At 43.9% G+C, this 26,761-nt stretch overlaps 1 protein-coding gene across 2 annotated transcripts in view; it reads right to left on the bottom strand.

Annotated features, from left to right (window-relative positions):
* Positions 1-25,369, bottom strand: part of PTPRE (protein tyrosine phosphatase receptor type E) — a 111,392-nt gene extending 86,023 nt beyond the window's left edge. The window contains exon 1 of one of the 2 annotated variants that reach the window (XM_072870749.1): positions 25,008-25,369. In XM_072870749.1, the coding sequence (XP_072726850.1) occupies positions 25,008-25,255 (248 nt within the window). In that variant the 5' untranslated portion in view covers positions 25,256-25,369. The remainder of the gene's footprint in view (positions 1-25,007) is intronic. The other variant, XM_072870751.1, reaches the window with a different exon arrangement.
* Between the last annotated feature and the right edge of the window lie 1,392 nt (positions 25,370-26,761).

The following is a 26,761-nucleotide window of genomic DNA, read 5'->3' as shown; positions in this document are numbered from 1 at the left end:
AATTGCTTCGTGATGATTATAAAATGCTTTAAGACCTGCAGTTATTTCAGCTGACTTCAATTGCTAATGCTTTGACCATTTGCCACAAGCACTCAAGAGAGACAAACTTGCAAATGTCACTACACCTCAATGCAGCAGAAACACAAACAGCTCAACCCAGATACTGACGGGTGTGCAACTGCATTTATTTCTAATATGCTTCTTACTCACCCTGCATTAATGCATACATTAAAAGGGGTCCACCCCCCCCAAAAAAAAAAAAAAAGAAAAATGCTTGAAACCAGTTTACATGTACTGGTAAGTATGGCTTCTTTTCAGCACCCTTTTCCACCTGAAATTAATTGATTGCATCTACTGAAAAGGCTGCAAGTCCTGGAAGAAACATGCCAAGTGATTTTAAAATTGATCATAGGAAGGCTGAGGTTGGCAAGGAGCTCTGGAGACCACCTGGTCCAATCTTCTGTGGAAAGCTGGGCCTTAGATTAGGTTTTCCAGGGACTGTCAAGCAAAGTCATGAGTATTTCCTAAATTTATTTTAGAACAGTGAATATGAAAACGACTTTTACCCTGCACTCATTAAGGAGCTTCCTCTCCTGCATGAACGAGATGACAACAACTTTGAAGCCCTGGCTGCATATCCAGCTTTAGATAAACTCACAGATGAACTCCTGATCATAGCAGAGAGGTGAAGTTGCACCAGACCAGACCCAGCCAAAACCCTCAGCAGTTACATGGGTTATCTCAGGAATCTCCCCTCCACATACCTTCCCCTTGCCTTCAAAATACAACAGCATCACCTAAAGAGCAGTGAACACTGCTTTGTGGGAAGCCTATAAGGCTGTTCATTAAGTCTATATAATTTACAGGCACTTCTCTACACCTTTTTGTCCTGAAGCAGCACATCAGGACAGCAGCATGTGTCTCTTCAACCGGATTTCCAACTCGATGGCACTTTATTTGATGCCGAGGCCCTCCCACGGGCAGCGACACGCAGCGTAAATGCCACTCTCCCGGGGATCATAATTCACGCCAATGCCACACGGTGGTAGCACTACTAAAGGGATGGAGAGCAGTGAGCTCTCGCAAAGCATTTGGGGTCACGCTCAGCTGCAAATTGTGGTATGTGATGTTCCTCTAGGAAGCCGATTTCATCCAACCTCCCTGGAGCCAAAACAAGATGACACCACCCTAATTTCAAAGAGGGTAACAATTTGCACTGGAGTTTTATATAATTCCATTCAGCCATTTTTCTAACATCTGTGCCTAAATGAAACAATGAAGGGCAGTAGATGCAACACAGATGCCTTGCAAAGTCATTGAAAGTACACAACTGCGAGGGTTTTCACCACAAATGCACAAACTGGCCCTTAATAAAGCTGTTTGTGGATAGCTGCCGCTAAGTCCATCGTCTGAACGGCTGCCAATTTCACAAGAAATCACCTTGCAGCAGTAAGTTTCTTGGTCTCAGATGAACGCAATCCCAAACCAGTCATTTATCATAATCTATTTACAGAGCAACAGAACACAGTGGTTTCATAAGATGGTTATACCCATCTTTCTAATTCAGTCAAACATCTTACTCAAGGTAAGAGTCAACTAAAAACAAGAAAAAAAAAAAAGAAATTAAAGGCCTCTTCAGCTCTACTTTGCAACTGTCAAATGTACTTTTAAAACACAGTTTTCCTACTACCTAACATGTTTCCAGAAAACAGAAATCTATGGATTCTCAGGCCAAAGTTTGCAAGCAGCTTCTCAGTGGAAACAAGCCACTCCAGGTCTGAAGACAGACTCAACCACCAGAAATCCTCTGCCAGCCTAAGTCACAGAGGCCAGAAGAGGACACAGCAGGAGAATGAGGCATAGCTGCCCTTAGGAGACACCTTGCCTTACAACGCGTTTCACTAGTGCTTCGCCAAACACCAGCCTTCATGTGTTCAGTCACCTTTATTGACCAGTTATACCGGAAAATAATGCTGAAACTTTATGGTTTTGACTGTAGAGCAAGAGATGGGGAAGAGGTTTGGGAAATAATGGTGGAAGAAAAACAAAAGAAAAAATCCATAAGCCTCAAATTGAATCATTCAAGTGTTAGGGAGGGAAATCCCATAAGTAGAAGTTGTCCGTTCACTGGGATCGCTCAGTTCTTGCTACTCAACCTCAGTCTCCACCAGCACCACATCTACCCTAACTAGACAGCTTCAGCAGATGATTGCCAACAGGCTACAGAATTGTAGCTCCTGTAGACAATTACATCAGGGTTTTTTTTAAATTGTACGTTAGATATCCACGCAAAGATTCCAACCTTTCAGAAGTTAACCCCCCCAAAATCCTATCCTCAGTCAAACTGCTGAGCCCAGCCATCTACCCTCCTCCCAGATCCTGAGCAACTTCTGTGAACTCCTCATGAATAACTCCCCCGTAGAAACCAACACTGCTGTATTCATTTAGAAAACAAAAACGGTATTATAAGACTTGTGAGTAGCATATTTTCTTGTGTAATATCCTCAAACAACAGTGTAATGTCAAAAATGGCATTTTGCTTACGCCTAACTTGAACAGTGAAATCGCTGGCTCTCTATAAACAAGCAAAAGTTTCAGGTTTTCTTCTTCGACAGTAGAAAGCCCATTTTTGCAAGACATGATTTTATTATGAAATAAATATGTTTAAATTGCTTTTAAGGACTTTGTTCTGTTTTTCCATTTTAATTACCACATATTAAAAGCTCATGGTACAGTTACTGCATTTGAACAACTGCCCACATCGTGCAAAAGCAGGCAGGGAACTTCTGCCTCCAGCAGACTGTGGGTCGTTACAAAATGTCCCAGCATTAACTCAGAGCCATCTAAACTCACAAACATGAAAAAAAAAAAATCTTGGCATCTCTGCCACTACAGTTTATGCTTCTTCCAAAACAAAAAGAACCAACATAAAAGCAGCTTTTCCAGCCTCCGGAAAAATTCAGCATTTGTGCATCCTTGCTCCTGCCAGTCTCCCCCTCTCTGCTGCTCCTCTCTCCCAGCGTCGGCTCCAACACCGGCACCCCAGCTGGGGCACCAAATTCCTACCTGAGACCGCATTATCCATACTACTCCTTGGACTTCTTCAGGTTTCCATGCTGCTCGTCAGGTTTAATTCCACAGCAAATAACCAAAAAGAAAGAAACCACTGCAAAAGTCATTTAAAAATATGGGGGTTTCCCAGTTGATGACCATATTTCTTCTGTTCTTTAGTAGTTATCGTGGAGTACACAAGTAAAATGTAGTGCAGTACAGTCATCTTTAGGAAAGGTTTTTCTTCATTTCTGAATATTTACAGTGTATTAAGATCAGATATTTAAAAGAAAATTAGCATCACCTAACTATACTTACAAGCTATGTAACAGTTTCCACTATACTATATCATTTTCATAGCACTTTCAACTTTTCTGCAATAGGCGCATCACCTATTTTTAAAAAAATAAAGGTATTTACATGATTTTTCCCTCCAACTTAATGAGGTTGCAAAAATAAAGCCTTGGCTATTTAAATATATTATTCAGATAAGATATTTATGGAAGGTCAATGTTTACCCTTTGGACTGCAAACTCATTGAGATCAAACATGTACAACTACAGTGCTTTAAAAACTGCACTGTAATGGGGAATTGGGGTTCTAAAAATACTTACAGAAAAAAGGAGGGTAAAAAACTCTTTTTCATCCTTAACTTCAATGTGAAACCTCAGCATTGCATGAATATGGATTTTGCATTTCATATATATAATCACAAGTTTGTAAGGTGCCTTGGGACCTTTGAAGAAGGCACAGAATAAATTAAAATCATTTTAATTAAAAGCAAATTAAAGGGACTTCTAATCCAGGCAGCAGTAGCAAATCCATGGAGACTTTTTAGAATATGGACCCTTGAAATTACATTGCTTATAAACCTCCCTAATTCCAGCTTCTTTCCCTCACTTCCCCCCAAAGGAGGCTCTGAAGCTGTACGAGATCAGGTTTATTACGAAAATTCTGCTCTAGTTTCTAAAAAAAGATTTTGCTCTAGTTTCTGAGTGGCCAGAAGCACTAGCATCCACACGGAGAAAATAAAAACAAAGAAATGAGAAAGGGAATGTTTTTCCTCACTGCAGGGAAAAAAGATAAGATTCTATTTTATGCTTTTAAGAAGTCATTTCAACACCGTTTAAGAAAGTTGGGAGTTCTCCTCCTTGACAGAAGGCTTTTGAAATACTGCTCGAAAATAACCTAAGCAACCACATACTAAAATGTTATCACAGAGAGGGCTTCATATTAGAAAACTCACAAGGTAGAGGAATGTGTAGAAGTAAAATAGACATTATAACTGTAATCTTTTTCATTCCTGTTCTTACAGCAGGAGGACATTATTGGTGAAGTCTCACTGGCTGTCCCTAGTTCACCACTGCCTACGCCGATAAATAAAGGAATGAATTTACAAATACTACCAAAAATGAAATCTAAAACTAGTAATATTAATGTTCATTTCTGTCTAAAAGGCATTTTTGCATGTATTTATCTCATTAAGCAATTGTATTCCTCCATTAAGAGAAAAAACAAAAAAATCCCAACCTTGAGGGAAAAAATCCGAACAACTGAGTAAGAGGAGCAAAAAAAAAGAAAATGGGCAAAACGCCTGGAGAAACGCTGCTTTGATTTTGACACATGGGAATAAATGGAAAAAATATTCAGCTAACCCTTTTTTTTAATCAAAACATCTTCCATCTCGTGTGCAAATTTCAACAGCTGAGAAAGCATCCTACTCAATCTCCCCAAAGTAGTGTCAGCATGTTTTATGTAAATACTAGTTAACAAGGGATGTGTGTTTGCAGCAAACATTTTAGGGTTCTGCTTTAGAAGCTCTGGATTCACCCTCTGTGTCGGAGGAGAAATTGCAATTCTGAAGAAGATTATAAGAGATATACACAGAGGACATAGGAGATTTTTTTCCTTTTTTAAATAGCCAAGATGTATTTGTTATCGAAGAGTTTTAAATATGTATTTAACAAATTAACAGGAGAAAAACTTTATGACTAAGCTCTGCATCAATATGTGGCAATATAAGTCTTGAAAACAACTTTATTCTGCAATGTCCAGAAATGACATTAGGGTTTGGTAACATGCTCATTCTGAAAGGATTACTGAGACCAAGGCAATTTCCCCCAGAACAATCAGAGAAGCATCACACGAAGCACAAACTCAACAAGCTAAGTGGTACAAGAGCGTGTTCTCAAACAGGGATATCCAGGGGAAGCAATAAATTGAAGTCATAATCTTGGGTTATCGGGCAATGCCAACTCCCTCTACCCTCAGGGCAGTACTGCCCAAGGCACCTACTGCCACCGCCCGAGGAAAGGGCAGCTCCTTCAAAGCCGTCCATGCTTTTAGGGAAACATGGTTCTCCTCATCGAGTTTCATATTGATTTAGTAACAATTAGTTTATTATTCTTCCTGCTCAATCTTTTTACTTTTGTCTTTGTCTGGTGTCTTTAAGACACGACCACCAGTTGCGATGTAGCCATCTAAAACACCATATAGCCATAGGGGATCTTATTTTCCACATTACACTGAAAGCAGAGCTCACAGCATTGGAAAAAACAAGAGTGCAGCACATGCATGAATACAAAGAGCAATAAAAACAACGTCCAAGATCAAAGGCTCCTTTTTTTTTCCACCTTCATCTCTTCTCCCCTCCCTGCATAGCTGAGAACCACCCCGGCCGCTCTGCACCACTCCACCACTGGTGTTGGCATAATCGTTTGCTGTCAGCCAGCCTGAGAAACTATCCGGGTGAAAATAAATCAATAAAATCCTAAAGCAAGAGCCCTCCAGAAGGAAACATTTCCCTGATCTGATTTACAGCCTGCAAATAACAACATTATACATCTTCAGTGAGGGGCAGCTCGGGGGCATGAATCAGTAACTGAGGACGGGCAGAAACCTATTAACAAATTTTTGCTGGAAGACGACATTCATATAACCACAACAGTCTTCATTCAAATCAAAAAAACCAAGAACACTGTCAGTTCATTTATTTCAGCCTTTGCCCGTCTTCTCTGTTTAGTTTGTAACTTTTACTGTCCAAAAATCTCCTTCACATAATGGCTCCCTGTGGGCAAAAGGGAAGATAAACAGACCAGAAAGACGGACTGCAATGAGCAGGGTAGCTCCTCTGCGGAGCAGGGGAAACGCAGGCTCTGCTTGCAGGTCCTGCAGTCACCTCTGCCTAGTGCTCAAGTACATTGTGAACCATTTGCACAGACTTCAGAATAGGTTTTTTCCCTGTGTAACGCAAACAGCAGCATTAACCCCTTTCCTATCCTGGAGGCCGGCGACGCCAGGTCAGGTCTGCTACAACGGACACACGTCTGCAGCCTGGGAGCAGGATCCACACTGTCAGATCACTGATAACAAGTTATTTCCTTCAATTCCCTCTTCCACAGCCCGTATAATTCAATTCTACTTCACAAACATGACAGATTGCATTAAATATTATTTAAAGAATATATTTTTCCATCAAACAGAGTGCCTAAAAAACCTGTTCCAAACGAGATGACATAAGTCAGTGGATGACAATTTCTATTTTTGTTCTCCTCAGAATTTTATCAGCTTGAAAGAAAAGTAACTTCCAGATAAGTACATGCAATCTCCTGTTTCTGAGGCATTAAGTTTTATCACAACAGGATTCTCACAACCACATACCTCAGCAGCAGGAAACATTTAAGTATCATCTTCATTCCAGCACAGCCTTGCTTTAGCCCTGACCATTCCACGATCAATCAGTAAGGTTCAAGTAACTATTTTGTCGGTCTAACATTTCAGTATAGGAGACATGACTTCCCCCCCTTATCATTGCCAATTTTCATTATAAATGTGCTTTGATGCCAAGTTAACCTATAGCCTTCTGTTCCTTTCTGTTTGAGAACAAATGTGATGTGAATAAACTTTCTCTGCCTTAGTGCAGAAGAAACTTCCAACTTCACACACAATCGACTGGAGAGGACCCTTCCTCAGAGACTTGTAAATATGCAGGAAGGACCAGCATCCTCCCGAGACTCACAGTGGTGCTTTAAAGAACTGAAATTGGTTCCAAGTTTGTTTTCTGTAACACTGAGGGGATAAATAAAAGCTATTGCCCTCAGGGAGCATTCCATGTTTGCATTTATACAAAGTTTCCTTCATTTGAATACACTGGATATGTCCTACAGGGATTTGACCTTTTTGCCTGGACGTTGCTATCCTAAGACCTTCCTGTAGAAACTCAGAACCACTATTTGCCTAATGTGGGAGATGAAAACTCAAACTTGTATCAGGTTTTGCTTATTTCAGCTATTCTTCCATACGATTATCCAAAGCGAAATGGTGAACTCCATTCTTCCTTCAGTCATTATTACTACTGGCTCCAGGAGCATGTCAGATGTTCATGTCTGAAGATTGGATAAACAACCAGAAATCCAGATGCAAAACAAAAACTACTGGTGGGAGGGTGAAATGAAAACAGATAAATCTCCTTTCAAAAATACCAGATTTCATATGGAGTCTCATTATTTTGCAAAAATATGATGAGGAAGGAGTTCTACAACTCCAAGCTGAAACACATAATGAACACCGATATATTTTCTGGGATCTCCAAGAGTTGCTCAAGGCTGAGGATGATCACCAGTAGCGTCACTCCTGCCACCTCCAGAGTCCCATAACTTCCAATGCATATATTACACATGTTTTTTTCAGAGTGGAGTCCATATATGACAGGGTTTTAAAGTTAAGTGGTAGACTTGACACTCCATGGGCTCTTCTGCTGCCCCAGTCTCTTCCACTCCTTAAACAGCGGAGAGTTATACCCAGCTGCTAGCACAGACTCTATTTTTCCATGAAGAAAACACTCCCTGTGACTTGGTTGCTTTCAAAAAGCTCAAATAAGAGAGTCTGTCTTTCAGAAGAACCTTTCCCTCCAACACTGGTGGTCAGATAAGCCTACACAGGTGAATTCAGCTATAAACACCACTGAGCTAGAAATCACTCAGCTTAGAAAGGCCTTTTCTGCTCCTGTGCTCTTCTCTCCCACTTGCTCCGAGGCTGAAGCTATGGGAGGGATGGAGACGGTGGTGGGACCCAGCAGGCAGGTCCACAATCCAGGAACAATGACGTGAATCGCTCAAGAGACTGACGGGCCACACTCCAGGAATTGGACTGTCCGCACTCCAGGTATGTGGCAGAAAATCACAGAATCACAGAATCATATAGGTTGGAAAACACCTTTAAGATCATCAAATCCAACTGCAAGAACTTAACGCTACCAAGCCCACCACTACACCATGTCCCTCAGCACCTCATCCAAACGTCCTTTAAATACCTCCAGGGATGGGCACTCCACCACTTCCCTGGGCAGCCTGTTCCAATGCTGGACAACCCTTTCAGTGAAGTAAAATTTCCTAATATCCAGTCTAAACCTCCCCTGATGCAACTTGAGGCCATTTCCTCTTGTCCTATGGCTTGTTACCTGGGAGAAGAGACCGACCCCACCTCTCTACAGCCTCCTTTCAGGGAGTTGTAGAGAGCGATGAGGTCTCCCCTCAGCCTCCTTTTCTCCAGGCTGAACACCCCCAGGTCCCTCAGCCGCTCCCCATCAGCCTTGTGCTCCAGACCCTTCCCCAGCTCCATTGCCCTTCTCTGGACACGCTCCAGCCCCTCAATGTCAACACACAGTCTCTTGGGTCATGCATCTTCCCCTGTTACATCTCCCTGTAAAGTGGCCCTACTGCAACCACAACTCCGAGGGAGATCTCTTTCAGGGGGACAGAAACCAAAGGGGTCTAGTTTTAAATGCCTCTACTGTTCTCATCCTTCAATCTAAAATTCAGGGCCCCCAGAGCTATGACTGGTTTAGCAGCTTCTCGCTAGCTAAACCACAGCTGGGGGGGAACCAAAGAGAAGAACCACACCCCAGCCCAGAGTCTTCAGAAATGAAATGATGGCACGAATGCTGGAAGATGACTATTACCAAGTCATCAAAAACTCCTCCAAACATCACAAAATTTTTTTAATCTTTCTGAGACAATATGTAGAGTAATTTTTACTACAGCAAATACACCTGTGCATTCAAGGAAGGATTTCTCCCTCTTCATTCCTCCCACATTTACTGTAAGGAGAAGCACCTTTCTGTAGCTCCTCTTCTCCAAAACCTGCATTTGCCAATGCGATTTCTTCGGTCATGTGGCAAATTCTGTACCTGATCATGAAAAATAATTTTGACAGCAACTCTTACCTCTTCTTTTAATGGTCATTTCCTGTCTGACAACTATCCTTGTCCCTCTAACAGACATGAACTACAGAAATATGTTTTTGTAACCAGGCATGATCACTTCATGCCTCAGTCAAAAATTTAAGAAAGCTCCTGCACAAACCATCCCCACCAGGTCGGCATCAGAGGCACTCTCGAAATGACATAGCCTAAGCCTCGAAAGGAAACCACACCGAATGCCACATTAGCCCAGATATCTATCCCTGTTAGCGTCTTAATACCATGCAGTAACATACTTGGTATGTTCACAATACCACGTATTATTTCACAATATCAGTAAACTTTTTCTTTCAAGGGTAGCAGAAGTATTGCTGAAATAGAGTCTGCACAGACTAAGTTGGCTCCTGGCTGGTCCTCGTGGGCTACCAGCAACTGAGGTTAACTCTGCGAAGATATGCAAAAAATTTGTTCCATTTGTTATGCAGAAACATTGTAAAAGGAAAATGAAAACCAGAAGGATTTTTTTTAAATGCTAACAGTAAACATGTTATTGAAGACATAAGTGGAGAGAAGGTATCTCCAAGAGATGAACCGAAATGAAGCGGAACATCGCCCAGACACAGCCCACCCACGCGCAATAACAACCGCTCAGCATTCCCAGCAAAAAAAGTTGTTCCTTCTCTTGTAAAAATAACACCAGAAAATGCCCCAAATCTGCTAAATTAAACCCAGACAGCATCGAACTGGACTGCTGTTTTGAAGTGCCGTTCAAGTGCTTTCCTTCAGGCTGGAGCGAGGGATCCCTGCCTGCTGCGGGCATTCAGTTAACACGAAACAACATTTTAAAATACAGTTTTAACAGACATCTACGGAATAATGACTGCTAATATTATTCAAGGGTGGAAGGAGAAGTAGTTTGGATTCAAATCTCTGGACCACAAGGCCACAACATAACTTTAGTCCCCTCTAGGATCCAACACCATAAAGGTTCCTCGTTCATTCAGATGCAAGTGGAAGATCTGAAATGTTTTTTTAAAGACTTGATCCTACCTGGCCAAAAGCTCATGGACAGACACCCAAGACAGTCTCAAACAACATCCATCATCTAACCCTATACTCAATGATCCCTCTTGCGATGCTATTTATTTGCATCATTTATTTTCCTTTTTTACTTTCTGCTTTACCTTCTGGCAGGACATTGACACTGCATTAGCTGGTTTGATTTGTGTTGAGAACTAATTTGTGCTGAACTTTTTAGATACAGCAGTGCAGCACCAGCAGATAAGCTGTTCTGGCATTAAGAAAATAACCTGCATCTTAGGTGTTTTTTTTTTTTAAAAAAAAGTAGTGGGGGGAAGCAGAGACATTTCCAAAATAAGGAAAGCTAGCTGTCCACTTGGAATTTTCTTATATTGCCCAGGATATCAGGTCAGAAATATTAAAGGCTATTTCAAAATAAAATGCAGTAGTAGAGTCCCAGAGGCCCAATAACAATATCCTTTTTCCATTGTCCTGACTTTGTTTGCTTGGAAACAAAGCACACAAATGATTCCAGCGTTCCAGAAACTTTATAAACAGGCAATGCCTCATTTGCCCATTCTTCCAACAGAAAGACATGACAGCATAAACGTATTCAATACCTGCTTGCATGCCTTGGGAAAAAATAAAGTGATCAGCTGCCAAACAATCCAGAAGCAACATGGGCTACGGGGATTCAGTACAGAGCAATCTCCTATTCTGGGGCCCAGCAACACTAGGGAATTGCTGGCATAAACACCATCCTTGCTCAATTATTTAACTTTGGTCATAATTAAAATAAACTGGAAAAAAACCCCAAACCAAAAAAAAAAAACCAAACCAAACCACCACCACAACACTGCTGTCCAACAATCCCAAAATTAATTTTACTACAACAGTTACCAACTGCCACTACTTACTACAGCTTGAATTTGATTGGGTATTTACCATGACCGAGGTATGAAGCTATTTTAAGGACATTATTTCACAAATTCATATTACCAAAAAGCGTGTCTTGAAATTAAACGAGAGTTTCAGTATTTAAAGACTCTGCTCAAAGAGCAGGTGTGTGATGCAATGGTTTATATGTTTCCAGGGAGACCTAAAAAGCTAGAAAACAATAAAGAGCTAAAAAGCTAGAATAAAGAGCTAAAAAGCTAGAATAAAGAGCTAAAAAGCTAGAAAACACCTGTTGGTTTTAACAGGTTCCCATGGGAGTTCTTAAACATAGAGTTAGAAATTACACAAATTCCTCTGCAGTTTCTGAGTTTTGTTTCCTTTCGGCCCTGAAAGTTAACAGAATCTGTTTAATACTTTTGAAAATTCATTAGCTACTGCTCAACTGCTGCAAATCCCTAAGCAGCAAATTCTGACACGCCACCAACTTCCAGCAAATGCAGTACTACTTTGGATATTTGTATGCTGTATCATTCTAACTATTGATTTTAGACACTGAAACTAGCCAAAAAAGTTCCTCTCTCCTTCTACCTGAGATCACAACAATATTTTGAAACTGCATTTATATCCCATAGATACAATTCATCAATACACATATAATCAATACAGTGTTTTTTAAAAAAATAAAATAGTAATAAAAAGACTAATACTACAAGGAATCTTTAAGAAAAGCATTTGCCCTTCTGACCTAAGGAGATTAACAAAAAGTAAAAAAACCTCACTTGTGAGAAAGATGAACACATATAAAACACAGCCATAAGTCCCAGATACTAAAAAGTTGGTATCACCTGCCTTTGGCTCAGGGAAGAGGGGACTTCCCTACGCTCCTGCCTTGCTGTTGACAGGACGACACAAATCGGTGCTGAAGACGGTCATTTTTCCCCCTGGAGCTTTGTTGCTTTGTCCCAGAGGAAAATTCTAGTTTCTATGCAGAGAGAAAGCTTGCCGTCAGCCCCTTGAATCAGACACCGTGAATAGCTCCAGTGTTCGGCGCTGTACGACGAGCGAGCTCCGGAGCCAGTCATGTTGCCCAACACAATGGTTATTTGTGGTTCCTCAAGTCAGGGTTGAGCAGCAGTCTACTGGGCATCAACAGATGTGCTTGTATCACCCCTCCAGTGAAAAACACTCACAAGAAATACAATATTTTGTAGAAAAATTCAGCTTTTTTGTTTCATTCTTGCATTTTGAAGCAACCTTCAATAACTGTCCCCACCACTTGTGTCTCTGGCCCAGCTCGCCGTTGCCTGTGTGGGCAGGGAGCCTGTCCCCAGGAGCGCTGGAGGGGAGATGGGCTGGGGGTCCCGGAGGGTGCAGGAGCCCCCTTCCCTACGAGATCCCCGCCCGGGGACAGCTCCTACTCTGAAACATGAAGGGCTTGCCATTCTGCCAAGGGCTGAGTGCACTGAGTACGTTAATGCTGATGGGAAGAAAGATGCAGACATGACGCTGCAGAAAGAATCCAATTCAAGGAGGTAGCATGAAGTTGGAGAAATAGACGGTTGTTCATGGAATGATGAAATACAATAAATGTTCACGGAATGATAAAAAAAATATTTTTTGGCTGGACAGGGTGCTGGGCCATCTTGTCCAGACCGTGCTTTTCCCAAGAAAGGTTGGACCAGATGATCCTTGAGGTCCCTTCCAACCTGGTATTCTATGATACCATTAAAGGCAGGGAATGTCCTGAAATGAAAGGCAATCAGGAAATGTGCTTACCCAAGTGAAAGCTACAGCACAGCCAGGTTCAATTCATAAAAAAAAAAACAAGGGCAGATTTTGCCATAAAAATCAATTTTATGACAAGGTCTTTAATGCACGTAAGGATACATTTGCAAGGTGTTCTTTGGGTTCAGGTGGTTCTTATTCAAAGCAGGAAAGCCCATCACCTTTACCAGCTGCAGCTTCTGCCCTACAGCTGGTTACACCAAGAAGGCAGTGACAGCAGAGCCAGGAACTCACAAGCCCACCTCCACCTTTCAAACCTTGCCCTTTCTGTGGGTTTTTCGTAACCTCACCCACCTGCCACTCAGCCCAGGCATCACCACAGCCCTCTCCTGAATTCACAATTATCTGTTCTCTTCGTCTTGCCTTTCCCCACACAGCTCTGTTTCCTGACACAGGCCACCTCTACCCCTGGAAACTAAACATCAACAGGCTGAAGTTTCAGCTCAAATCTTAAAATCACACCTCATTTTATTCCCATTCAAACTGTCCATGAACTTTGTCTACCAAATATTTTATCAGGTTTTCATTGTTGTTCATATACAAAAAATAAAACACTAAAAATATTTTAGTCTATTTGTCTTGTTCTGTTGGCTTTGATAAGTTTATTTTAGCTGTAAGAATCAATCTCTGTATATGTATAGACACAAATAGATATATAAAATGTACGTTACCCAACACTGGAACTCAACCAGTTAATCTCCCCATGCTCCCTTCCCTCATCAGGGAGAGGGCCAAGGTAGGAAAAGTGTCTCAAGACAAGAAGTGCCCTCGGTACAGGGCAGAAGCCCAGAGGTTGTCTGAATTATCCCTGCATAAGATTCTCTCTAGCAACTTAAGACAGAGCTTAAGTAAACCAGCCTGCTAGTTTAGGGGTAGGTACAGTGCTGGGGAGCACACACACCCAAGTTTATAAACTAGGAAATACAAGTTTTCAACTTCCCAGTAATATTAAAATAGCAATGTAACTAGGTTCCTAGAGGCTTTAATTATGTGACATTCACAAATAATTTGCCTTTGAAAGCACATTAATACATTCAATTAATCTTGGAAAAAACACAGTATTAAACAGGATGTTTGAGGCTGGTAAGTTAACAGCAGCATACCTCATATACAGATACAACAGCTTGAAAATTTACCCAACCATCAAGCTTCCATTCTGATCATGGCAAAAGCAGTAGTGTTAAAATACAGCCAGTATGAATATACATTTCTTATGTATATAAATTCAGCGTTCTGTGTATGCAAGCACCACATGTCCATGGGCCTGAGCCTGCTCTGCCAGAAGGCAGGGGCACAGCCTCCTTCCATCCCAGGAGCAGCTGGACCCGGTCCCAAACACGGAAAAATAATACACGTTCGCACCCACACACTGTGCGAGAGGACTATTTCTCTGAGGGGCTGCAGAGCATATTTCATTCTCCTTGTTATGAGACTGACCTGACTACTGGGCGGAAGACAGAATATCCTAGCTCCGATTCTGAACTGCAATTCAGCACCTATTCTCCACTGAACTTCAATCTCTCCATCTACTTAAAAAGGAAGCATATGAACTTGAGTATTAAAGTACATGAACCTGAGCATTAAAGGAAAGTATCGCCAAAGGGGCATTTCATTCTTTGCAGGACAAGCCTTTGAGTTTGGAGGGTTTTGTTTGGTTTTTTGGTGTTCCTTTTTTTTTAATGTTTTCAGAAGTAAAATACAATACAAACATTTTCCACAAATGTACTTTCATAAAAGCAATGTCTTCAAAGTGATCCTACCACAAATTTTACTAACAGATATCTAGCAACACGTCCCACTGGTCTGCTGTCCCAGTGACCTTGAATCATCAGCCTCTATTTCTTGGCCGTAACAAAACACACCTACAGAGAGCAGTAAATGAGGATACGCTATTTTCTGTAATACAGCCCAGACATCTGAAAACCACTTAAACCACGTCAGGCCCTTACTTTATGTTTGCTACAAAGGCGATGTTTCTGTTATCAGTCATGCAATGGTTATTCCGGGGTTCAGCACTACCGGCGAAAGCCCAAGGACAAGGGCGAGAACGCAGCTATTCACTTCCAGGCAGAGCACGTATTTTAGGGAAGTAACTGTCATGCATCTGAGTCATCAACAACTTCAGAAACATATTTTACAAGCAGCTTAATAAAAGTCAAGCCTGATGGATGAAGCCAGTGATGAGGATATTAATTACCTGGATGCAACAAGGGTTGAGAGCAGTGGGACGGAGCACTGGCAGAGCTCCTGCGGGATGGCTGCGCACCAACACGGTGAAAAACATTACTGCACATTGAGCAATACGTTAAATTAATAAGCAGAAATCCACCAAACCTTCAACATGTCTTTGCATAGTAACATCATCACTTAAGATGTCAAAAGCTGCCCAAAGCACCGCTGGATAGATATGAAGCTATATAACAGCACAGGACAACAGCTTCACGTTCAGCTATAAGAGAACGGCACGGTCTGGAGGTTTTGAAGACGACAACTATGTTTGGTAGAAGTCATTAGACTGAAGAGTTTGAAATAGATATAAATTTGGGTATGAAGGCAAAAATAAAAGCGTATAACGCACCTCCAAAAACTGTTACATAGCTGTGAACGCATTTCTAGCTGAAAAACTGACAAAACATTGCTTCCCCCCCCGGCCCCCTGACAGCTGGGCATATTTCTGCAAACCGCCGGCCGGCAGGATAGTTCCTTCCTTTCCCACGCTCCGGAGCTGGTTCCGATTACAGCTCCCAGCGACGGCAGCGTCCCGCGGGGCAGGCAGCCACAGCCCGGCTTTCGGAATGAGCTGCCCTGGGGACAAAAGCTCAGGGATGCTCTGGCCCCAAATCACACTGTGTCGTTTTTAAGGGGCTGAACAGTTTCTCTCCGGAGGGGACAGATCTCGGCAGACCAGAGCCAGACTGGATGGGAACAGTGGATTCTTATTTATGCACCTTCCAAGAGGTCCAAGATGAGCTTTGTCTCCAAAAATACAGAGTGGCTTGAGGGTCCTACCTTGCCACAAAGGCTAAGGTAGATAAATACACCGTCTCAAAAACCAAAAGATTTTTATTTTGCTAATCTATCGCTGGAATATCTTGCCTCTCATTTTGCAAGCAGGATAATTTCTCCTTTAAAAAAAAGAAAAATCACAGCCCTCCCCCAGAGGGAATTTTCTAACATAATCTTTTTTTTTCCTTTCAGCATTTCATAACAGCCGCCTTTAAGTCCAATTTCAATAAAAGTACACAGAGCAAAACTGTTCTTAAAGAACACCTTCAGCACCAAAGCATCCTGCATAGTGTTAATTACTTAAAACATTAGTACTGTACAGATTACAGGGGCAGGCTGGAGATAAACCAGCAGCGATTCCCAGGCTCTGTGCTCTCATCCTTCTGACGGCCCGTGTGTTTCAGTTCTCTTTTATACAATCCCCAGAGAGGACCAGAAGGTACCTCCATTTCTTACAGAGGCTGACAGCTACGAAAATACCAATTCCAGTCCAATATCAGTTAGAAAGCGCAATGCCCCAAAGAAGTTGGTATATTATCAGGGAACAGTACGGTCCAAGCTGTTTCCAACTTTGCCAGCAGTACTTTCACACCCGTTTTCTCTCCTTCTAAGAGACGGAAGATGCCACGGAGGCTCAGTCACTGCAGGATCTTTTCTTGCCATTTTTTTAAAGCAAAACTAACATCAGGAATATAGACATTACAGGGATATAGACACTACGGGGATACAAACATTATTCACTGCTTGTTCAAATCAATAGCCTACTACTCATGAAAAAGCACCGCACTGTAGCTCAAGCAATATACAGCACATTACAGCAGAAACTAAAGCTAGGAATGCAAAGAAAAATAATCATCAAAGGATGAACAGCAAAGACGACAAGATTAAAGGGCAAAAGTCAATAAAAATGGAATTTACTAAAAGAAATAGTAAGCAAGGTGAAGGAAGGGTTAATATATATATTTGTATTGGAGAAGATTGTTTTTGCTTGCTTGTTTATTTTTTAATTTGCACTGTTTAGTTTGGAATTCAGTTGAGAAACAGCTACAGGTAAAGAAATCAGCATGTTCAGCAATAAAATCTGTCACGAAAAAAATAATTTTAAGTACACTTTGAAAGGTCCACGCTCTTCTAACCAGAGTATTACAGCATTGGAAGTCTAAAAATTGCAACTGAAGCACACTAGGAGCGAGAGCAGACCTAGCACTACTCAGGCAAGTGAGACAAGAAAGTGCCCTGATAAATTATGGTAAATTCTCTGCAGATTTTACACACAGATATGCTTACAAATTGCCACATTATACCAAAAATAAATTAAAAGACAGAAAGGTTGCTTGAAAAGTGAATTGTCCCTCTAAGAAACAAATTAAAATGCATCCCACATAGTAGCAAAAACTGCTCTAAAGCTAAAGAATTACAGCTCTTGGTAAGGAAGTATTTACAGCTCCTTTATCAAATATACGGAAAACAAGAAGGTCTTTAACCACAAATTCTCATCATTGGCTTCAAGTCGTGATTACATGGGCTTTCTCATTTGCCAAAGGGTCATCTTTTGTTTCTGATAAAACTTTTCATTAAAAGAACCAAGGGAGGTAACAAATCATGGGAGCAAATGCCAAGATAAAAGAAGACATAGCATGAACCTCATGGAGTGCAGTCCCACCCTTGGGAATACACAGACAGAACACCAGCAGACCATGGGGCACCACGACCTTTAGGTGGCAAGACCACAGGCCAGGGAAGTACTAGCTCTATACAGTCAACCAAACTCTTCTGTCCTCGTTACAATCCCCATTACACCACATCCAGAGGAAAGTGATGTTTAAAAGCATCATGCTCCCGTAATTCACCTCAGTCTTTGGTTATGCTGGCCGATAATCAAAGTTACTCTGCTAGTCTTCAAGCAGTCCCTTGCAAGGGACACCGTCATGAACTACAGCAGCCCTCCATTTTATCTAAGCTTTCTTTAAAAGTTATTTCAGATGAAAGAGATATTGATTTTACTGAAGAGGAAGAAAACTCAAGAACCACAACAATTAAAGAAAAACTCAACCACCAGGAAACGTGAAACTGATTGGTGTCAAAAGAGCAAGATTTTGTCATGAAAGTGGAGTTGCATATTTCATTCTGAATTATCCTCTAATGCCTCCAGAGCAAGAAAACCTAGAAGAAGGAAGAGACTTCTTAGTTCACCTAACTCCCTTGCTTTGGCAGAAAAGTTTATCCTCCAATTGTCTAATACATTGTGTCCTGATCTTTTCAAGTGACAGGAGTTAATGCAACGTCCATTTGCTTCCCTTGTAAATCTTCTGCTATTTGCTTATTTGCTTTTTCTTAAAAATTCATACTACTATTTACCCGAAGTGTCTTCTAGACTGCATTCTTCCTGGTGATTCTCGATGTTGCTGCATCCTCGCGTGTGTGCGTTCCCTTCAGTGAACAGCAGTGCAATCGGTACAGCTTCAGCCAGCTGCTGGGGCATCCTGGCTCTCCTGCGTGAAACAGCTGCCTCTTCTCAACAGCAATAATCCAAAAACCATCACTTCCATCCTTTTTTTTTTTTTTTTTTTTTTAGTTTGTATCTCATCACACCTCTACCTGATTTACAGTTCTGGTTTTTTGTTTTACCTGCTCAGATCTCTCATTCTTACCAATAATTATTACTTTACATTAGAAAAGAAAATCTCTGATAACCCAAGTTTTTAGGACTGAGCACCTTTTCCTTTTTACAGCAGGGATAAAAGGGATAGAAAAGCCCATGTCTGAGTTGTGCCACATTTTCCAGTGACAATAAGGTGTCATTGCCAGCAGCAAACTACCCCAACAAATTTCTTTCCAGTTTTATTTCTTCCCTTAGCCAGGAAACACCTTTGAACACAGATACACCACTTCTGCGTGGGCAAGCACTACATCTCTGCGAGCAGCTTTTTACTTTGCCACTTCAACAGTGAGTCACTAGTCAGGAGTCAAAGGAAAAAGGGCATTTTTAGGGCATCGCTGTTCAACAGATGTACTCGGTGAGCAGCAGACAGGGCTGTGCGGAGGCAGCTCCCCCCCGCCCAACAGACACGGCACCAGGCAGGGCAAGAGCTCCCGTCGGTGTGCTGCAGGTGCCAGGACAGACTGTCAGCGAGGCCACTCGTCCCCTAACTCACTGCCAGGACCAGGAGGATAGCAAAAAGCAGCCTTTAATGCTACACTTCTTCAGGGAGCTGTTTCACTGGAGATAATCGGCTGGCTGGCTTACTTAGGAAGAAAAATCTGAGCACACTGCAATCAAAATAAAGTCCAACAGCATCACCCTCTCCTATCAGCACGGAAATCTATTCTCCCCCATCTATTCTTCCATTTCCCAAAGGCATCCTCTGCAGACAACACACAGGATTTCAGCAGGCAAAAAGGTATCACTGATGGAATCATTACACCTGCAGTAAGTCGAATGAACTAAAAAGCACAACACTGTGCACATGCCTTAAAAATATGTTCCATGTTGTGCATAACTCAAAAATAAATCCCGTACAAATACTTCAATAAATTGCTGCTGCTGACTTTCTCCTAATCTCTGTCTTATCAGTATCTCATTTCAGCTCTAGCTTACACAAGTTTTTTGGTCTGTTGTACATATATATTTAAAAGACATCTACATTCCAGCAAAAAGTCTGGAATAAATACAGACACTTTTTTTTTTTTTTTAATATTAACCCTTATAGCATTTGGGATTATACAATACACATTATTATCAGACAGGACAAAGACTACACTGGGATGAAACCTTGTGCAGAAGGGCACAGGCAATGAGAAAAAAAGAAAACATTACAGTTAAAGATGCAGAAAGCCTGCACAGAGCAGCCTGGTGGCTACAGCCACTTTTCATGCAGCTTGAATTCTGCTGCATCACATCACAAATCAGTTAAAGCAATATCTGAATCATTCTCCAAGACAGCTCTCAACCCATAAAACAAGCATCACATACAGGGTACCCATAAACGATGCTCCACAAAGACTACGTAATTCAGAACTCTTTAATAATGTATCAATTCAATTTCCAATACTTTCGATTACAGGGCACCAAATTATATTTTAGGTTACAGAGGGATTCTGCTTTCATTAATATTGTATCAAGAAATCAATAATTAAATGCCTAGCAAGAAATAAAGACCTGCTCACCGCAGGCATCACGACGGCAGCCCCCAGGTTTGGCTCCTCTGCTGCTGCTTCCCAGGCCGCAAGGATGCAGCACTGGAAACCCACAGCATCCCAGTGTCTGCTGGATGTGGGGCAAGTAACCAAGTTTAAGTTTGCATACATTATTCACCAGGAACACCAAGTAGCACTGTTCTGACTACACTACTTGTATACATTTATATATTTAAAAAAAACAAGTATTACTTTGAAATGCAGCGTACGGCTTACATTCCAGGATCGGGTAAACCGCGTGGTTATCTCTAAACTCAAACGTGACGATGACGGTAACAGGCCTTCCATTTTAAACAAGCAGCAATTTCTTATGCCTCTCTCCACCTACTTTGAATGCATCACTCTTGCTAATCCTGACAAAACTCCTAAGAGCCCTTTACACCTTCCAGTAAACTCAAACATATAAATGTATACTCGGCAATCTCTTCGCCATGCCCCCTATTGCTATGTTTTATACAAAAATTAAAATGCCAGCATCATCCTCCCAAAACAAGAGGTTTGACTGAGGTTTGACAAGAGCTCCTCAGCTCGCAAGCTTGTCTCACAGAGCGCAGGTCGCTGCTGCTGTCCCCGTTCTCTGGGCAGGAACAAGACCCCAGCTTGCCCCCACCGCTGCTCCATGCAGAGATCAGCCACCACCACCCAGCCGGTCCCTTCGTACTGACCCTCCTGACGCCGATGGAAAAGCACCTTCTAGCAAAAACATCCGTTTTCTTGACAACTGCTTCTGCTGAGAAATTTTCAGGGTACTTCCAGATACAGCGTCACTCACCTTAATGTTTCTCCATAAAGGCAAGTTTTTTGCCCTAAAGCATCTTCATTCATTGCTGATGGCCTTCAAGTGCTCCGATACAACCTTCAGACACAGGATCTCCAGCTGGTGTTAAGCCCTGACATAAATCTATGCTGAAGACTATTTTGGAAATGGGGATTGAAATACACTATCACATTTACAAAATGACAATATCATTCAAAGGATGTCCAAACATAATCCTCAGGTTCTCTACATAATTGAACAATTTCTCCTGTAGAACCTCCCACTCCTTCAGTGCGCAGGGCGGGCTGCGCTCACATCAGTAAGGCAAACATTCAGTATTCCTTTTTATCTTTCTGTTTTTCATCCTACACAGCATTCAACACTTGCCTTGGCTCTTTTTTGTTCTTCACTACAGTCCAACTGACCTGCTCCAAAATCTTGGTGAACACATTTACAGGACATCATCAAACATGAAGAAGTATATAGGCTCTTTACTGATAACACATGTAGCTGACTTCTCGGAAAACACGAAGGATAGCTGTGACAAGGCAGCATTGCACCACAGGCTTCCTACAGCTCTTTTTCACTTTGCAGTTTGTCAACCCATGTTTGCCCATTTTTCTTCACGTAACCTCTTAAATGAAAGAGAAAAAGGTCACCAAGTACACCTGTCGAAGCACTCCTACAGCATGCTCTAGAACTAGTTCAATCAATATAACACAGGTCTGCAGCTTTGGTCCATAAACCAACGGCTCAAAAAAAAACCAAACCCAACTTGTGACACAACTTGTCTTACAGAAGAATCAAAAAGCACACGACAGGCACAGGGCGAGGCAGGTGTCTCGCAATCAACAAACTTAATTAATGAGAGCAGGTTTTGCTATAACGAGGCACACACCATCCTGCAAGAAAGGTGCCAAGAAAATACAAATTTCAAAATCCCCGTAAGCCTTTCCACTCAGGAACGTGCAAGAGCCCGCTCGCGCGTGTGCAACGCAAGGACCGCAGCTCTGCCTATCCTCTGCCTCAGCTTCACGAGAACCCACGGGGAAGAGGAAAGTCTCGCACGGACCCCGAACCTGCAGAGTCCCCAGACCATCACCTTCCAGTTTCCAATAATTTCAGCCCACGTGGTGCATTTCTGACATCACCCAGGCCGTATAATCCGGGAGCTGGGAATGCAATGGTGGGCGGGGGAAGAAAAATAAGACCGAGAAAAACAGGGATTCAAGACAGCTGTTCTGGCAGAGATCAGCCATACATGAAAAAACCTGACTGAGCTAGATAACAGATAAGCATAAACATATGAAGTGTAAAAGGGGAAAGAAAGCAAGATACAAAAGCCAACTAGGACCCAAATGTGCTAAAATTATCGTCTTTGCACCTGCACTTCACAGGCTCGGGATAAATTACTGTAGCCCAAACAGCAGCATCACGCTGATTTGCGGTATATAAAGATATCTGGTTTTATTAAAGGTGTTAGGGGCATAGGAAGCTTTTAAACTAGGAATTCAGGTTTTATCTTTTACTTGGAAGAATATATTAAATGCATTTAAGGAATACAGAGTATGTTAGTCAAAGCACAGCAAGCAAGGAAGGCTGGTGTAACACAGCTCCTATGTAATTTTTTTATTTGTGAGCAAAGACAGAGCAAATTAAAGGAATCAAACGCTATACCCACACCATTTTGTTTCTCACATTATTTTCTTTCCCTTCTTTTCCCACATTTCTACAACAACTGGTTTTGTCACTTGAGCAAACAAACGTTTTTAGCTTAACTCCCTTCACTCCCCCTAATGCAGAGCCCTGCTACGTGATGTTTGCATCCACACCAGCACGGCCCCCCTCGTCCCGGAGACCTCTGTCGGATGCTTTCTGCTTGTCCCACCTCCATCCTTACCCCCTTTCTCTCTCGGGACACAAGTGCCACCAGCCCCAGGACAAAGCAGAGGCAGGGTGCAAGCCCTGGGTGCCATCGATAGTCATTAGAGATCGTTACCCCCATCAGGGACTTCTCTCCCCAAGGCCCAACTTCCACCTCCAGCAAGAACAAGATGGGGACGGTGCCACCAGACCACCTGCATCTTCCCACATCAAGACTTAAATGGTTTCATTTGTTACCCAGCAAAGCAAACTGGGACGTTAATGTGCCTCCTGGATGAGGAGAGCGCATTATATCCACATAAAAATCTCATTTAAATGGCATTGAGTTTCCAGCTGAATGTCATTAATTTTCATCAAAAGTTACTTTTTTTTTTTAAAAGCCCCAAAGCGCAACAACCACAGAAGCTAAAATTGCCATGCACATAATAAATATTTTTCAATTCTCAGCCTCTTTACTTCTACTTTCCAAGTTTTCTCATAGAGCTTATATAGTCTTAGGAAAAAAAGCTCGACAAGCAATGTCATTTCTTTTAACTCGGCAGTCTCTACTCCATACAACTCAGACACAGGCAGTGGTTTCAAAGCTACACAGCTGAATGCACAGCAAATCACCTCACTCTATGGAAATAAGCCACAAGGAGAGGAATCTCACAGAAAAATAAAAAAAATAATTAAGAGACACCCTTTCCCAATTAAAAAACACTGTTCAATCTCACAGCAGATATCCATTAACCCTTTCTACAACCCATGATTAAAGTGCAAAAAAAAGCTCCAGTGATGGGGGAGACAGTTAAAAGTTGTCTTTACATTATCTTTGCAAGGTTTGACATTATTTTTCCCAGTATTTTAAATGAAAACATAAGCGGGGGGGGGGAAACAAACACAATGCCTTTGTTTTTGGAAGTAATAAATTTGATTTTTTCCATGAAAGCCTCATTTGATTTCTCCCTCACAACCTGTACAAGGAAAATACAAAGTTTTTCACCAACTGCAGGACTTACACCTACCTCCATACAACCAGGTGCTTTCCTTGGCAGTGGCTTTGGGGAGCCCTGAGCCTCCCCGTGCCCGACGGCTCTGCCGAAGGGAAGGGGCCACTGGAGAGCACAAAGGCAGCACGGGCAGCAGCACCGACACCGCTTCCGCCGGTGACCCCCTTCCTCCGGTGACCCCCTTCCTCCAGGCACCGTTCGGTGCCGAATGGCAGCGTTTGCCAGGGCACCACCGCACCGTCGGCAGCATGAACCGGCCCACCAACGTCATTGGAAACCAATAAGTGGCACAAATAGAACCGTATGGTTTTTAAACACTAATCTTGCCCAAGGGAGAGTGAAAGAGTTTGTACACAGCCATGTCAGCCCTCGGTTGCTGGTCCTGTACATCTGAACGCTGCGTATACCCGCAGCCCCGCTCACCTCAGAAAGAGCTGGATGAAAACGGTGAGGCTGTGCTGACAGGAGATAAATGGCTTCTCAGAGCTGAAGTTCACAGGCGAGCCCCATCCGGGGGGCCGGGGAAGAGCCCGAGAGCCGAGCCGCCGTGCTCCCCAGCGGGGTGGCGTGGAGGCGAGCGAACAGGGATGCCTGGCCGTTCCCTCGGCCCCGATGTTACCTCACGCGTGCCCCGCATGGCCCGAAACCCAGCCCGCCCTAACAGCCCCCAGCGAGGAGGCACCCGGCCGCCTCGCCTCCACGCGAGGCTGCCCGCTGCCCTCTCGGCTCCCACGGGAACGCGCCCGTCCCTCCGGCCTCTCCGGCGGGCTAGCCAGCACCGCGTTAATTCCCGGGGACGGCCGCCCCACGCAGAAAGGGACACGCGGGTCCCCGCCCGCCTCGGGGACACTCGTGGAGGGCGAGCGCGGCCCCGGGCGGCAGCGCTGGCAGCCAGGGCCGGCCCCGAGAGCCCTGCGGGCGGGAGCACGCAAACGCCGGTCGCTTCCCGACGCGCACCCAGGGCCGGCCCGGCGTCCCGCGGGGCGACGAGGGCATCGCTCGGCCGCCCCTCCGCGCCCCGCGGCGGCGGGGACCGGGCTCCCCTGCGTCCGCGCGGCCGGCGAGCAGCCTGCCCCGTCCCCCGCCAGCAGCACCTGCCGACGGCAGCGGCGGCCCCGGCGCCGCAGCATCACCGCGCCCGCCGCCCTCAGCCCGCTGCCCCGCGGCCGGGCGGGTCCCTCTTTCCCTCCCTCCCTCCGCCGCACCGGGCTCCGCTCACCTCGCCGGCTCCGTCGGCGGCGGCTCCGCTGGCCCCTCGGCGCCCCCGCGCAGCGGCGGCGGGCGCGGCCGGCCGCGGGACGCCCAGGCGGTCTCCGGCCCGAGGCGGCGGGCAGAGGCGGCGGCAGCCAGGCAGGAAATTTCCCTTCGCCGCCGCCGCCGCCGCCGCCGCCTCCTCCTCCTCCTCCTCCTCCTCCCCTCGGCGCCGCGGCGGCGGGCGCGGGGCCGCCTGGCGGACACCGCCCGCATCGGCAGCGGCGGGAGCTGGGCCCCAGGGCCGGGGCCGGGCCCAGGCGGCGACCGAGGGACCCCTCCGTGCTCGACCCCAGCTCGCCTGCGCACCGGCGGGTACGTAATCGCCCGGGGCCGGCCGAGGCCTGCGGCCGGCAGGACTCCGTCCTGCTGAAGAGGATTTGGTCTGCAGATGACAAGTTGTACTACGCGTTAACACCGAAGTTTCAAGCAGGGCTTTGTCTCCACTGCCTGGCACGGTCACGACTACTACACCAGCCAAAATTTCAGAAGTCAGGCCTACTATCTGTGCGTGTTTCTTCCCGCCCTTCACAGAAGCAACGCTGAGGGCGCGTGGGAGCGCGAGGGCCGGGTGTTCGATGACGCCGAGTTCTCCTTGGGCCTCACACATGAGGTTGGGCATCCTCCTTTCCCGAGGTCACTGGTGTGAAACAGCTTGGAGGGATGTGTGGAGGACCAGGGAGTCGCCCAGGGATCTGAGAGTCTCCTGTCAGGGTCAGACACCCTCCCGGCATGCTTCCCCTTCCTGCTCACCCCACCACGAACGTCCCGCTGCACCACCGGAGCCGGGGTGGAACGGACAAGTCTGAGGCCTTTGGCACCCACCTCCCTCTCCAAGAAACCTCTGCAGCAGCTTGGGCTGCACGAGGCCGGTGAATCAGGACGGTGAAACCCAGAATAGAAACGTCAGGCTGAAAAGTAGGACAGGGAGGAGGGGATTACTGAAGGAAAGGCGAGAATCAGGGAGTCGGAAGGCACATCTTGCTTTCTTTTGTCTCCAGTCCCCAGGATACCACCTCCCGCAAAACAAGAAAGTCTTTCCGCAGAAGAAATTTTTCCTCCAGGAGGGCCTGGCGTATATATTACTTTCAAAAACCCATATCCGTGCCCACCGTATTTATTTTAAGTGTACCAAAGGATGTCAGACAATTAGGGATTGTATGAAAAGACCATCGAAACAAAATATTAGAACATTTGTGAGTATTTGTGTCTTCTGCAGAAAACTTAATCAGAGCCTAATTATGTCCCTTTGGCATCGTGTTGACTAGGAAACAGCAATTTAGTAGAACGCTAAAATTTTTCAGCAGACATGGCAGTGCAAACGGGCACAGTACCAGGAAGGCGTTTGATTTTAATGAACACGTTTGTAGATCAAATGACTGCAAGTCAGCAATTTTCTCGCTAGTCACCATTTGCAAGAAATTGTATATTAATTTAAATGACTGCTTATATCCAAGCAATAAAATAAATGGAATTATTATACATGTTGGATAAAATTACCACATTTTCTATTAGTGCAGAAATTAAAAGTACTATTATACCATGGTTCCAAAATTAATTAGTCATGAGAAAGAAATGTGAAGCCAAAGTTGTACAATAAAGAACCAAAGAAAATGCACATTATCGTTATTAATACCTTATTTGGGGGAAAGAAATTTCCTGTACTTAAGGGGAATATCTAAATAAATTGCACAATTGTGAAATAAAGTTATAAAAGATACT

This window comes from Ciconia boyciana, chromosome 8 (genome assembly GCF_034638445.1).
Source record: "Ciconia boyciana chromosome 8, ASM3463844v1, whole genome shotgun sequence".
Classification (NCBI taxonomy): domain Eukaryota; kingdom Metazoa; phylum Chordata; class Aves; order Ciconiiformes; family Ciconiidae; genus Ciconia; species Ciconia boyciana.
This window is presented reverse-complemented; position numbering and strand designations above follow the sequence as displayed.